Source organism: Rhinolophus ferrumequinum, chromosome 22, assembly GCF_004115265.2.
Source record: "Rhinolophus ferrumequinum isolate MPI-CBG mRhiFer1 chromosome 22, mRhiFer1_v1.p, whole genome shotgun sequence".
Taxonomy (NCBI): domain Eukaryota; kingdom Metazoa; phylum Chordata; class Mammalia; order Chiroptera; family Rhinolophidae; genus Rhinolophus; species Rhinolophus ferrumequinum.
Window position 1 is genome coordinate 2,813,904 of NC_046305.1, and position 13,405 is coordinate 2,827,308.

At 47.6% G+C, this 13,405-nt stretch overlaps 1 protein-coding gene across 1 annotated transcript; it reads right to left on the reverse strand.

Annotated features, from left to right (window-relative positions):
- Positions 1 to 1,241: 1,241 nt before the first annotated feature.
- Positions 1,242 to 13,405, reverse strand: SH2D1B (SH2 domain containing 1B). Its single transcript, XM_033092160.1, has 4 exons — positions 13,195 to 13,405; positions 6,696 to 6,759; positions 4,704 to 4,869; positions 1,242 to 3,656 (listed from the first exon to the last, which is right to left on the reverse strand). The coding sequence occupies exons 1-4, from the start codon at positions 13,326 to 13,328 to the stop codon at positions 3,619 to 3,621; spliced, it is 402 nt and encodes a 133-aa protein (XP_032948051.1). The 5' UTR covers positions 13,329 to 13,405; the 3' UTR covers positions 1,242 to 3,618.

Sequence of the window (13,405 nt, forward strand, 5' to 3'; positions counted from 1 at the left end):
TGACTCTGTAAAGTTTGTTATTTAAATGACAAAGGACCCAAAAGGAGTGGATAATAATTCAAATTTGATGGATCAGAAAAGGAAGTGGGATTGATGACAGTGACAGAAGGGAAATGAATAAGCTTACTTGTAACAACCGGTGTACTTCAAATATTATAGAAAATAGCAAAAATACAGCTCTCAGTAAGTTATGAGTAACCACCAAAGATGTTTTTTTAAAAACAGAGCTTTCAGATCAGAAGTAAATTTGATCTATCAAATGGCGAGCAGAGCAAGGGGGAAAGAAAGGAAACAAAATGTATATAGTGAATGGAAAGAAGGGAATAATATTTCGTTAGCTCGGCTGCTGTAATGAAGTGCCGCAGGCTGCATGGCTTTAACAGCAGACGTTTGCTTCTCACACTTTGGATGGATGGGGTCCCCAGATCAGGGTGCCAGGAGATTCGGCATCTGCTGCAGCCACTTCCTGGGGTGTGTCCTCACAGGCCTGTCTTCCTGCTTGCACAGGAGAGAGCGCTCTGGTTCATCTTCTGGGTCTGAGGACCCTGGACCCGCCCCCTCCGCCCCCGGGACCCCACCCTCATGGCTCCCTCTGAGACCCATCACCTACCGAAAGCCAAACCTCATCCCGCAGAGACAAGAGCTGCAGCATATGGCGTAGGGCTCCACAGATACTCAGCGCTTAACAACGGCAGAAAGAAATGTCAATGAGCAAATTAAAATGATGTGTAGTGAATTCACTAAACAAAAACAGAACCTTAAATTTGAAAAAAAGTACATCCTGGAATATTTTGTTTGCAGAAGACAACAAAAGATATGGGGAGGGGAGGAAACAAAGGCCTGGGAAATTATATACTGGGAAAGTGTAAATAAAAAGAAAGCCAAGCTAGCAATTTTAATGTGATGTAAAATATAATTAAAGGGAAAGAAAATCTTAAGAGACAAAGAAAAACATTTCATAAAATTAAAGAAACAGATCAAGATGGTAAAATATTTATGAAAAGATATACATCTGAAATATAACCTCAAAATAGCTAAAACAAGAATGGCAGGACTGAGGAAAAATCGTTACACCAACTTTCGTTATTAGAAAGCTAAACTCTATTTAACAGATTGCGTTAAAACAAGGGACGTAGCTCTCTTTGACTCTAATAGATCAAATGGATGAAAAGTAAGAAAATCTTTAACACTCTTTTGCTTGATCTATTACTATGATTACATTGAGGGGTGGTGAACGGAAAGAGCTTAAAACAAATAGAAGAAACGATTCTTTTCAAACAAATGAAATATTCACAGAATATTCGCAGGTACCAGGTCAGCAAGAATCAAGTCAAACTATGCTGTCTAACCCTAACGCTACGTAGTGTGGGAGCTGTACTGGAAGGAAAACCGAAATACATGTTTGAAAACAACTACAAATGGCTAAATAGTCCTTGGATAGACAAGGATACTTTTACAGGCGTTAAAAGTCCTTGGACCCGAACAACAATAAACACCATTCACGTTCAATGTGGGGGAGACACCGAAAGTAGTGGTAGGAGCTGAAGTCACGGCTTTAAGCATATTTATTAGAAAACAGTAAACACTGAAAACCAGCCAGGTAAGCTCATAAAATGAAAGTAAGCTCAAAAAAATGAAAATAAGTATCTGTGAAATACAGAATAACAACCTAAAAACGGTAACAGCAGAGGTCCACAAATCCGAAAGCTGGCTTTGAAAGGATTAGTAAGATGGATCGAATCGGTTAATAAAAACGTGAGATGCAAATGAGATATGGGGCAAAGGTGTGACTGTAGTTAAAATAAGAGAAGAATATTATGAACTAGGTGCCAATCATTGAGAGAACAGGCAAAATGGATACATTCCTGGAAAAACAAAGAATGCCAAAATTGGCCAACGAATTGAATAAGCTCGTGAGATGATCTAAACAGTCACAAGGCTTCCTCCTCCTCTCACCACGGCCTCAAACTTAGTTTTACAAAAATACTAACAAATTTTAAAGGAACAAATCATCTTACCTTACAAAGTTGTGACAAAAACAGATGAAGGGGAAAGCGTCATTCATTTTATACTAATATCGTGAGTGAGTCAGTTACAGTTCCATTTAGTTTATGAGTTTTTGAAGCAGAAATCTTAAATGCAATGTTAATTCACCAAATCCAACAGTTTATAAAAAGTAATACAACGAGAGAAAGTGAAGCAGTGCACGGCTGATGGAACACCATCAGTTTCATCAGTGTCACGTCCGTCTGATGCCGGAGGAGAAGGGACAGAAGACACTCAGACACTTGAAATGGCTGTCGTGTATCCCTCGTGCAGACCTCTCAGCTGTCCTTCACCTGATGCATCCAGTCCCTGGCACATTTCAGGGACACGCAGCGTGACATACACATCAGCTAGTAAGTGGCCTGCTGGCTTGGGACGTGCTGGAGCCCCAGTGGAGACAGGGCAGCGTTGCAGTGCCGGTGCCAGTGCCAGGTGAGGTGCTCAGGGAGACAGAGGTGGCTTCCATGAGCGCTGCACTGAAAGCTCTTGCTCTTACAAGGAGTCTCGTTCGTTCTGCCGGGGTTTGGAGTGTAACGCTCAGGCAAGTCTCTGCCACCAGCAGTGGCCACATTTTATATTGATTCAGTCCGCCATTGAGTCCAGAAACAGCCCCTGAATATGTTTTCTGTGCCAAGCATTACTGTGGGCTCTGGCTATGTGCTTCTCTGTAGCACGGAGAGAGAATCAAAGAGTGGCTTCCGGTGCCCTTCACAGAACCGAGCAGAAGGGTCTGGCTCTCTCTGCTCCCTGAATGTGGCTTCAGTTGGTGGCAGCTACAGCTCGCTGTGACCCAAGAACTCAGAGTGGCTCACACTTTGGGTTCTAGCCACAGTGTCCATTCACATTGTTTGGAACTCTGGGGTCCTCTCCTTCACAGTTTTGAAAGGTCAGGCCAGCGGGGGAAGGTGTGTAAGAAATGGGCATAGAATTTGGTGCATCCCACACTAATCGGGTCTTAAAACTCGGAGCGAGCAGCAAAGCTCAAAGGCCCTTAGAACCAAGGCTGTAGGTCGTGAGGATGTACTTCCAGCCCATGCAATCTAGAAGCTGCAGCGCCCAGAGGGGGACATAGGGACAGGAGGCCACGCTCTGGGGGATGTAACGCCTACCTGGGAACAGGAGCCACCCAGGCTCCTTAAAAGCACCCGCAGGCGTCACTGTTCAGAGCGGCAGCCACGCTGCTGAGTGAGTGGGGCGCAAATGAAATAGGAAAAGTCGGGGAGAAAGTGTCCAGGGACATAAGGCAGGAAGACCCAGATTGGAAAGCAGAAATGTGGGTCATCCAGGCTGGGGGGAGAAGGCCCCTCCAGGGAGCTGCCCCTCTGGCTGCCTGATCCTGGTGCAAGGCGGGTGTCACCGAGACGCCGGGTCGTGCCTCTAGTGAGTCAGGGAGGGGGTTCAGGTCGCCCTGCAGGGAAGCGTTTGGAGCTGACGTGGGTGCACAGAGCACCCAGTCTCCAGACTAGGACAGCCTGGACTGGCACTGAGGACTCAGCCTTCCAAACAGACCCACATGTGCGGGAGAAGAGGCTCATCCCGTCGTCTCTAACGGCTTCTTCTGTCTCCTTCTCTTCAAGGCAAGACGTGCACGTAATCACTGTTACAGTTCTCTGGGGGAAGCAGAGAGCAGTCATGAGCTCAGCACCCAGGACTCAGCCTGCCCACCCGCTCAGGGAGAGGTGGTCCGGATGCCACCGCCAGGTGACACCCGTCATCAAGGGCAGGGGTCCCACACGGGCGTCAGTGCTCCCGGCTCCAGCAGAGCGCCCGGGCCTGCCCAGGGGAGGACACCTGAAGTTTGTTCTGAGGAGACAAAGGGCAGAGGACACGGCAGGGCCGGTGGGGGCGACCAAGCAGGGACGGTGGAGTAGTGGCACTTCCGCCCCGTTCTCAGACCTGTAAGAGTCCTCCTCTGGGAGCTGTAATTATTTCATCACTGTGAGGCCAGTGCTGCTGTCCCACCCTCAGCGGCCCGTCTGCCTTTAGCAGTGGCGGTGGCACCGGGACTTCTGGGTTTCTGGCTCTGCCCCCTTTTATGCTTTTTCCTTCCAAGTCTTGGTGGAAGGTGGCCAGGGGACCACACCTGCAGCTGAGCCCACAGGAAGGGACTCTGTGGCATGTGGGTACCCACGCCCTTCTCCCTCATGAGCACACCGGCTCGCCACAGTCCCCTACTCACAGATAATTGTAATCTCTCACTGGAGTAAACCGTACGTCCGACCAAGAGAGAGCAGGCTCACCCAGAACCATCTCAGGAGTCCGTGTTCAGACTACACTTGTGGCTGGCGCTTGTCACATACTTTTCTGAGAGTGACTCCCGGTGGCCTGTGGCCTGGAGGCGCCTGACCCCTCATTGGCCCAGCAGCTTTAGGGGGTGTCCCGGGCACTAGACAAAGTGACACTTAGCAAATACTTAGCAAAATGAGCGGGAAAAGCCCCAAGGACAGTGGCACTAGGAAGTTCTGCCTCTTTGTCCACGTGTCCCCAAGAGAAGGTGACAAGGAGGTCAGCGGCCTAGAACCACAGCACAGGGGCTGTGGGTGTCAGCCACCTCAGGGCCGCCTCAGCAGAAAAGGACATTTGTGTGCTGACTGCAGTGTGCATTGGGGGCACTGGTACGAAGGTTCCTTTTGACCCTCAGGAGTGACATCTTTTACCGTAAGTGCCATCCAGCTCGACCTTCGACCTTCTCCACCTCAAGCAGGGCCTGCTTCTCTTGACTGGCTTCAAAAGGGGAACCACCAGCCCTTGGTTTGGCTTCTCAAATGTGGAAATCAGTTCCTTTAGGTTTGAAAACACCAGTTTCTGAGTGCCTTCCACAGTCTGCAAAACACAAGCAGAACATGGCTGGTCACTGGCAGTTGTGAGTGACATGTGACAGTCCCCAGAGCAGTGGTTTCAGGACGGCCCCTGTGTGGGCAAACTTAACACAAGGTGGCAGCTCAGGCCTCCACTGGTGCCAGTGTGTGAGGCGCCTGTGACCTGGCTCTGTGCTCGAGGTGCAGTGACAGCTGGTGTTACACTGTGCCTCGCAGCCAGGCTCGGTGCTTGGGGACCGACAGAGTGGCCTGCGGATAGGAGCTGCACACAGGCACTCAACCTACTGGATGAGTTCAGAGCCTCCGGGACCGGCTGCAAGACAGGGAAGGTGCAGTTGAAATTGAAATCGGCATGACACCGTAGTAAGCAACCAACAGCTGTTTTCTGGTCCCCAGCTGCAAAGCAAGGACAATCTCTGACAGAACCTTCTAGAAGTCATTCACAGATGAAAGGAGATGGTTTCCTCTGCTCTTTCCTTGGTGTGTGTGGGTGTGGGGGTGGGGTAAGAAGCTTGCTGACCTGCAGGATGGGTCACCCCTCCCCCAGTGGTGGTCAGGGTGACACTGAAGTTGTGCAGGAGGCCCCACACGAGAGTCACGTCCCTGCAGCCCTGAAGCGTCTTTGTGTCTGAGCTCACGCTGATCCGCACGCAGACGAGACAAAACAGGGTGGAAGGAATGTCCAGAATTTGCCAGTGTGCACAACAGAGCAATGAATGTTTTAAATTAAAATGCATTGCTCTTCAGACAACATTGTATTCTGAAATAATTTCTAACTTGAAGAAAAGTTGCAAAAATATTTTTTAAATTTCCATCTATATCCTTCACCCACACCCCAAATGTTAACATTTTATTATATTTGCTTTTTATTCTCTTTGTCAATATATATACGTGTGTGTACATATATACCTATATATTCTTTAAAAAAATTTTGAGTACGCTGCAGACATGACATCTCTTTAACCTGTGTACTTCAGTATTTCCTAAAAAGGAGGGATTGAGTTATCCACACTGCAGTTCAAGTGAGGGAATTAGTGTTGACGCAGTAGGACCATTTGCTAATCTAGAGACCTTATTCAAGTTGTGTCCCTTGTCCCAATTATGTCCTTTTATAGCAAAAGGAAAACCGTGTATGTGTGTCACCGTACATTGTAGTCTCTTTCAGATACACACAGCGAACACTGACTAGCGCACGGAAGGCTCTGAGAAACCCTGCAGTAAAGTCTGCTTAACCTTGTATGCAGTGTTTCAGAAACACTGTTTCAAGATTATTTCTGTTGGTAAATAAAGATCCAGTTATGTTGATTATCCTCTACTTCCTAAGCCAGAGAAATAAATTCAGAAGATGCAAAAAGTTCGTCTGCATAGGTCTTAGTAAACCCGAAAATGTAAAGCCATCCCTGAGACAGCCTGTTGACTGGTCTTCTCTTTATATTCTCACACCGCTGTGGAGCCCAGCCGACTTTCGGAACCTTCAGACCTCCCCTCTTTCCCTTACTCCCCCGTCCCACTCATCGTTTAGTCTTCTAGTCAGCAGTGGCCGTGCCTGGAGTCCAGGCGGGTGCAGCTGACCGCTGAGGAATCACAGCGTGCGTCCCTCAGCACTTTGAATAACAGCCTGGATGACTCAAAGATGGGACCAGATCTGGTTTCCTCCCATTTCTCTCCGAGAAAGTCAAGGTTAGCTATTGATGTGACTCTGCTCTGTCTGGGGCCCCCACATGGCCAGGCATGTAGAATGCCTCCACATGGCCAGGTCTCAGGTCGAGAGATGACCTGGGATCTCCCCAACCTTTAGTTGTTGTTGCAGGAATTCTCGGATGTTCTTACCTGGATGCTGTAACACCCGTGTTTCTCTTTGAAGATGCGGTATGTGTAGACGAAACGTTTAAACCTGTGGAAAGAGGACTGTGTGAGTCACACCGTTCTCATATGCAAACCCAGGTAACATCTGCCGTTACAGTTTGTGTGCAAAGCCTTTGTCAGCCTTGGATCCCAAAAGGAAACTGATCATTTTCAGACCTTCTCATCTGTGGGAATTTGAAAGGGAGCAAGGTTTCGAAATGGGGACACTTGTCTGACAGTGGGAGTCTGGCTGCAGCTAAAGGGAGGAGGAGAGAGGATTCACGCCTCCATAGTCTCGGTCCGCCTGTCTGGTCTTCACTCAGCTCTAAGCAGGTACAGCGTATTGTTTAGAAAATGATGGAGTGTTGTCCTCATGACAGGTGCTGGTGTAACTAACAGAGAAGGATGGAGTTTTGTCCAAGAAAGTGATGTATTGTGCCCTTGTCCTTCATTGGAACAGGAACCATCGGCTAAGTAATTCAACCAGAATTTATATAACAGACCCAATCTAGCAACTTCCAAAGTGAGAAATAGCATAAGTACCATATGCCTCTAGTTCCAAGATGTCGTCAGTCATAAGGTACAGTATTAATTTCATAATAACTTTCAAGGAGAAAAAGACACACATTACATGTTTATTGGCTTTTAAATGGATTCAGATCCCACAGAAATATTAACATGTAAAAAATGACAGTCAAAGACATTGATTCCATGAGGTGCCAGTGATTTGACGGACCCCCATTCTAGTCCCTGTGCCAAAGAATCAACTAACCGGTGACCTGACAGGATGGGGCCGTCAGACGGCTGGTCACAGCTGTACGGACGGGGCCTTGTCACTGACCAGACGTTTTGCATTGGCTTCAAACCTCAGGCCTGTCTGTGGGGTCTCCTGAGGCCAGAATGAGCCAGGGGTGTCCCCAAATCACATGGCAAGCCACAAAAAGGCTCCCACGAGTCCTTCTCCTCATGTTGCAAGTTAAGGTATTCCACAGTCTGGAAAGAGGTGTCAGAAATGCCTTTTCACAGAAGTATTGTTCAAATCAGGGATCGAACAAGGTTCATACCTTGCATTTTGGTTGATCACTTGGTTTTTTGAAACCCAACTACCATATAGCTTATGTTAGATTCTTAAATAAGTGACTTTATTTTTACCAGAGATACCAAAATTAAATCAAAATGGGCTACATGAGATGAAATGTGCAACCTAAAACTATAAAATGCTAGGAAAAAATAGGAGAAAATCTCTGTGGATTGAGCTAGACAAGGAGTTACTAGATACCACCCTAAAATCATGATCCATAAGAGAAAAAAAGTGATGAATTGGGCTTCACTAAAACTGAGAACCTCTGTTCTTTGCAATATACTATTAAGAGGATGAAAAGACAAGTCACAAAATAGGACACAATATTTGCGAACCATCTGTCATGAAGAACTTGCATCCAAACTATGTAATGAACCACCGAGACTCAGTAAGAAAATAAATGATAAGAAAATGAAACTCTTCAATGGGCACTTTGAACGGACACTTCATCAGAGAACATATATGGATGGGAAACTACCACCTGAGAAAAATGCTCATTATTGTTAGTCATTCACAAGACGTGAATTAAAGCCATAGCGCGACTCCGTCGCACACATGTTAATGTGGCTAAAATTAAAAGAACGGGCCCTGGCGGTGTCTGTGAGGGGGTGGGGCCATCAGAACCTGTGTCACGCTGGTGGGAATGGCCGTCGCTTTGGAAAACAGATGGATTGTTTCTTAAAAGTATCAGCCTGCACGGACCCTGTGACTGAGCCCTAGTTATGTGCCCAGGGGAAATTAAAACACATCCCCAAGACCCTGCCAGAGACGTCGGTCGCGGCTTTAGCTGTGATGGCTGTGGGTGAGGAAAGGAATCGTGACGTGTCTCTGGAACGGGACTCTGCTCACTCGGCAGGATCCCAAGACAGTGACTCTGGGCGAAAGCACTCAGAGAGGACCGTCTTTGGTGGTCCAGTTGTGTCGCACGCTGGGCTTCCGTGACGCTGCGTCTGTGTGTAGTGCCCAGAAGCTGATGACAGCAGCTGGGGTGGGAAGGGCCTCGGGAGGTTCGGGGGGCCGTGCGCGTCCAGTGTCTTGGCCGCGGGGATGGCTTCACGGGTGCAGACAAATGTCAAAATCCACCCCAGTACACTTTCTGCCTTAGGTCAGTGATAGCTCTGAAAAGCTGTGACCATCATCGTGACATAAAACGGTATGTGGATGGAGGGATTTTTGCCCTAATACACAAACCGAGTTTAAGTGCATTTTGCACGTACGGCGCTTGCAGTTTCCGTGGTTGGTCTCTGGCCTTAGAGAGAGCAAAGGCTTCCTGTAGCTGCTCTTTGGTCCTGGCCTGATAAGCAGTGTGGGAGTGGCCACCGTGGAAGACAGCTCCGGGGGCGACAACAAGGAAGGCAGTCCACTAATAATTCAGTCATTTCTAAGGTTTCTACTGCTTGCTGTGTTGAAATGCCTCCGTTTTTGGTTGTCGTCTGGAAATCTTCTCCCATTTCAGCCATGAGACAAACACAGGGCTGATCAGGACCGTTTTTACCTCTTCAGCGTTACGTTTTCCGTTGACATTTGAAAAGGCTAGAATACAGATCTTCTGAGTTTCTCTTTGCAACAGGCGTGTGTAGCCTGGTGAACAGAGGTGAACGGTGGGGTCAGCGGCGCCATCCGGGGTCTGTGAGCTCCGGTCAGGAACAGCCTGTACGTTACCGCACGTCTCACGCAGTGACCAGCGTTGGAGGGAAACTTGTTTATGCTCAAGTTGCAGCGTGATTTTAACCAAACTTCAAAGGTCAGTTGAAGGACATGGAAATGAGTCTGTCGTGATGTCAGGCCTGTGTCTGCCTGTTTCTGGGCCGCCACAGTGGGGAACCCAAGTCAGTGAAGGACGTTCCAAGGCCTCTGACTCTGGCCTTCTCACGGACCTTAACTGGCTTGGGCCTCGTGCAGCCTTTTATTGTGCTAGTTTGTCAATGTGGGCAAAGTGTTAAAACAGCCAGGATTTTATCCTAAGGAGCGAGTCGGGCAAAGTTTCAGAGATGTGCGTGTGAAAATGCTAATATTCTCAAGTTCCCTTGGGTCCGTTGGAAATAACCCGAGGGAATGATTATGTGTAAGTTATGATATACCCTGTCAGTAAAACACTGAGCGTTGAGACAGAATGAAGTGTCGGCTGTCTAAAACCCTGAAAGGAGCAGGTTGCAAACGGTCGTGTTGAATGAACACTTACCTACACGTTTTCTTCTGTGTGTACCCTCATGGAGAGGGGTCTGCAGACGTGTGTGTGCCCAGACCAGACACACTCATTTCTCAGTACTGAAAACTCAGGTCATTCTGCTTTCTTTTTCACACTTTTCTCCACATTGGAGTTTTAGAAACAACCAAAAAGTCTGAATTATTTTTTTCCTTTCTGAACTCGAGTCCAAAGATCTCAGAATCTGAAAGCAGGAACTCCCAGCGTCTCTCCCTCTCGTCCTTTTCATTGCCGTTGTCCCCTCAGTGAGGCCACGTGCCAAGTCGGCTCAGGTGGGGTTCTCCTCACTGCAGCTTTCCCGTGGCTGTGGAAAGCTTGTCACCACAGCCCGTTCCTCACCAGCTCCTGCCATCACCTGCCTTCAGTACATTCTCCAAATCAGATTCGCGTGCCTAGAACTCAGCACCAGTCTTGACACGTCCCTGCTCAGAAACCAGCCAGGTTTCCCCGTTGTCTACGGAATCCTCCTGTTAAGCCGCCATAATAATATCCCAAATCTACTTTTCCCAAAGTGGGTTTCCAAACGACCTTCCCAGGACCCTGCATGAGTCGCCTGTGCCTTAAAGTACCCGTCTTCTAGACCCATCCCTGCGTTGCCCCCTAGAGTCCCATGCACCCCGTTTCCAGGTCACCGAATCTTACCCAGTCAAGCCCCAGCTCATCACACCTCCTCTGGAGGCTTTTCTGCTCATCTCTGTCCTTGAATTTGAACACAACTGTCTATTTTGGAATTTATACTTGACCTCGCTCTGTTTATTTAGAACATGTCGGACTCTCCTTAGACTCTGCCCAGGCCCTAGCCCAGGGTTGGAATAGGCAGTAGAATTCACTGCATTTTTTTTTTTTTTTTTTTTTTTAATTTATTGGGGTGACAATTGTTAGTAGAATTACAAAGATTTCAGTTGTGCAATTCTGAATCACATCATCCATAAATCACACTGTGTGTTCACCACCCAGAGTCAGCTCCCCTTCCATCACCGTCACTGCATTTTTATAAACATTTTTTGAAATTACAAAAGTAACACATGCACGTAAAACATTCAAACAGTGGAAAGAAGTCATCACATGAAAAGAATAACCCCATACCCTTTTCCCTACTCACTCCTCCTAGATGTCCCAGCTGTAACCACGATGATAAGTTATATACCGTCTAGAAATTTTATATGCATATTCAAGGAGAGAGGCATCCTTTTTTAAAAAAAAACAAACACACAAATGGAATCATACTTTGCATCCTGCCTTTTTTCACATAACAATAGATCAGGCGGTTTTCTCATACCGGGTATGGATTTATCCAGTCTTGTCAGTGTCGATTTGCACATACTTGTGTGATCCTAACCTGGAGAGAATCGGGAGGGTGTCTGGGAGGGGACCCCACTCCCTGTCATCATAAGAGCCCTGCAGGAACACTATGCTGACCAGGGACCTGTGGTTCTGGCCCCTCTCCTGAGTGTCCTGTCCCCCGAGTGTCCCCTTTGTAAAGACCTTTTCCATCTCCCCAGCAGAAACCTCACCTGACTGTCCATGTCAACATGCACCGGGCTGCAATCCTTTCTTTTTCCTGAATAAATCCTTTTTATTGATGGAATACCTACTGGATTTTGGTTTGCAGTGGACACTAACTAGGAGATAGGTTTTTATTAGTGAAATTTGGGGCCAAAGGTTTGATCCAGGCATTTTATGCTTTTGCCATGTAACCACGGAGTTGCTGTCCCCACTCTGACTTCCTCGGGCATTTCCATAGTTTTGATTCTTGCCCATTGAGCGTAAAAAGGGTGTCCTGTTATTCTGTTCATTTGTACTTCTTTACTTATAAGCGAGATCTGGCAATTTCTCATGTCTTCTCCACACTTCTGTTTCAGATAATTGCCTCCTCTTATACTTTACCTAATTTTCTACTGATTTTTTTAAAACTCTAATTAATAAACTCTAAACTAATAATTTTCCTGACAGGGAACCATCCTTGATGTCTTAGATTGGACCATACTTGAATGTATTTTACATGTTACTGGCTTCAATTTGATTAGTAGGTTATTGAAAACTGATACTAAATGAAATTGAAATTGGTCTGTAGTTATCGTTTGTGCATCTGTCCTTTTGGCAAAAAAATGTTTTACCTTCATACATAGAAACTGGAAATAAATCGGTAAAACAGAAGACAGACAACCAAAGCTAAAAGAGGGGAAGGGATGTGATTGCACAAATCTCAAAAGAAGAATTACCCTCTTTTGAGTAAGAAAATTTGATGAAATCACTGTCAGTATTACCCATAGCTTGAAAATGCAAACTGCTAGCACCTTAGGGCTGCATTTCTCATGCCTGTGTTGCAGCGTATAAAGAGGGGGTGCCCTCCACCCCCACCTGTGCTGTCACTTCTGTCCTCCTAACTCCCTCGTCCTGAGAAACACTGGAGCATGCATGCATGCACTGGGTTTTCATTCCTATAACGAACAGAAGAAGTTCAGTGGTCCCCCCAATGTGGAGAGTACTGAAAGGTATTAGGCCCCACTGACACCTCTGGGGTGCTATTTCTCAGGCTGATCAGGTGCCTTCACGGGGCCCTGGGCTGACTCTGGCCTGGAACTTCACCCTGAAGTCAGCCAGACTCTGGAACCGCCGGGTGAATCTGAACACAAACAAACTGAGTGAGAAACCCACGTCTCTGTTTCTCCATCTGTACACGGTGCTGGCCTATGCTGCTTCGGCAGACAAGATGGGTGAGAGGGAACGGCGTAAGCCACAGCCCTTTACCAATCTAGCAGAATTGAACTGTTATTAGCATTTGAAGGATTGCAAGTGGAGCCCACAGAATCCGTGTAAAAACTTGGTCTCTCAGGTAGACTTTTCACAAAGGACCCCTGGCCTTTTTCTTAACCAAATAAACAGACTCTGCAGGAGAGCACCTTGGTTGCAAGGCTAACTAGGGGTGTCCCCTCACCTCCCAGGCTTCCTGCAGGTTCCCTAGCACCCCACTTCTGCGGCCGCACACAGTCTGCTCGTGTGGCCGTGGCACCAGGGAGAGCAGGGCGTGCTGAGGATGAGGACAGTCGCGATCCTCCCCGCTGTCTTGGGTCCCCCCTTGTCTCCCTCTGCTCGCAGGGCTGCAACGTCAGAGTGAAATATGGCTTCCTTTCTGTTTGGTTATCGTTACTACCCTCATGTAAGGTTTGAAATGTGTGGTAGGCGAGGCTACTCACCAGACGCAGAGGCACAGAGCCCCGGGCACCGACTCGCTGTCCCGTAACAGGAAATTGCCGTCCACCCCTTCCCTGAGCAGCAAACTCTCACAGTCAGTCTTGGACAGAGGGCCGTGGTAGTAAGGCAGATCCATGGGGACGCGCCCTGTGGCCCTAGGACTCAGGCCAGAGTCAGGGGTGGCTCTGAGGAGAGACGCAGAGGCAGCTGGCC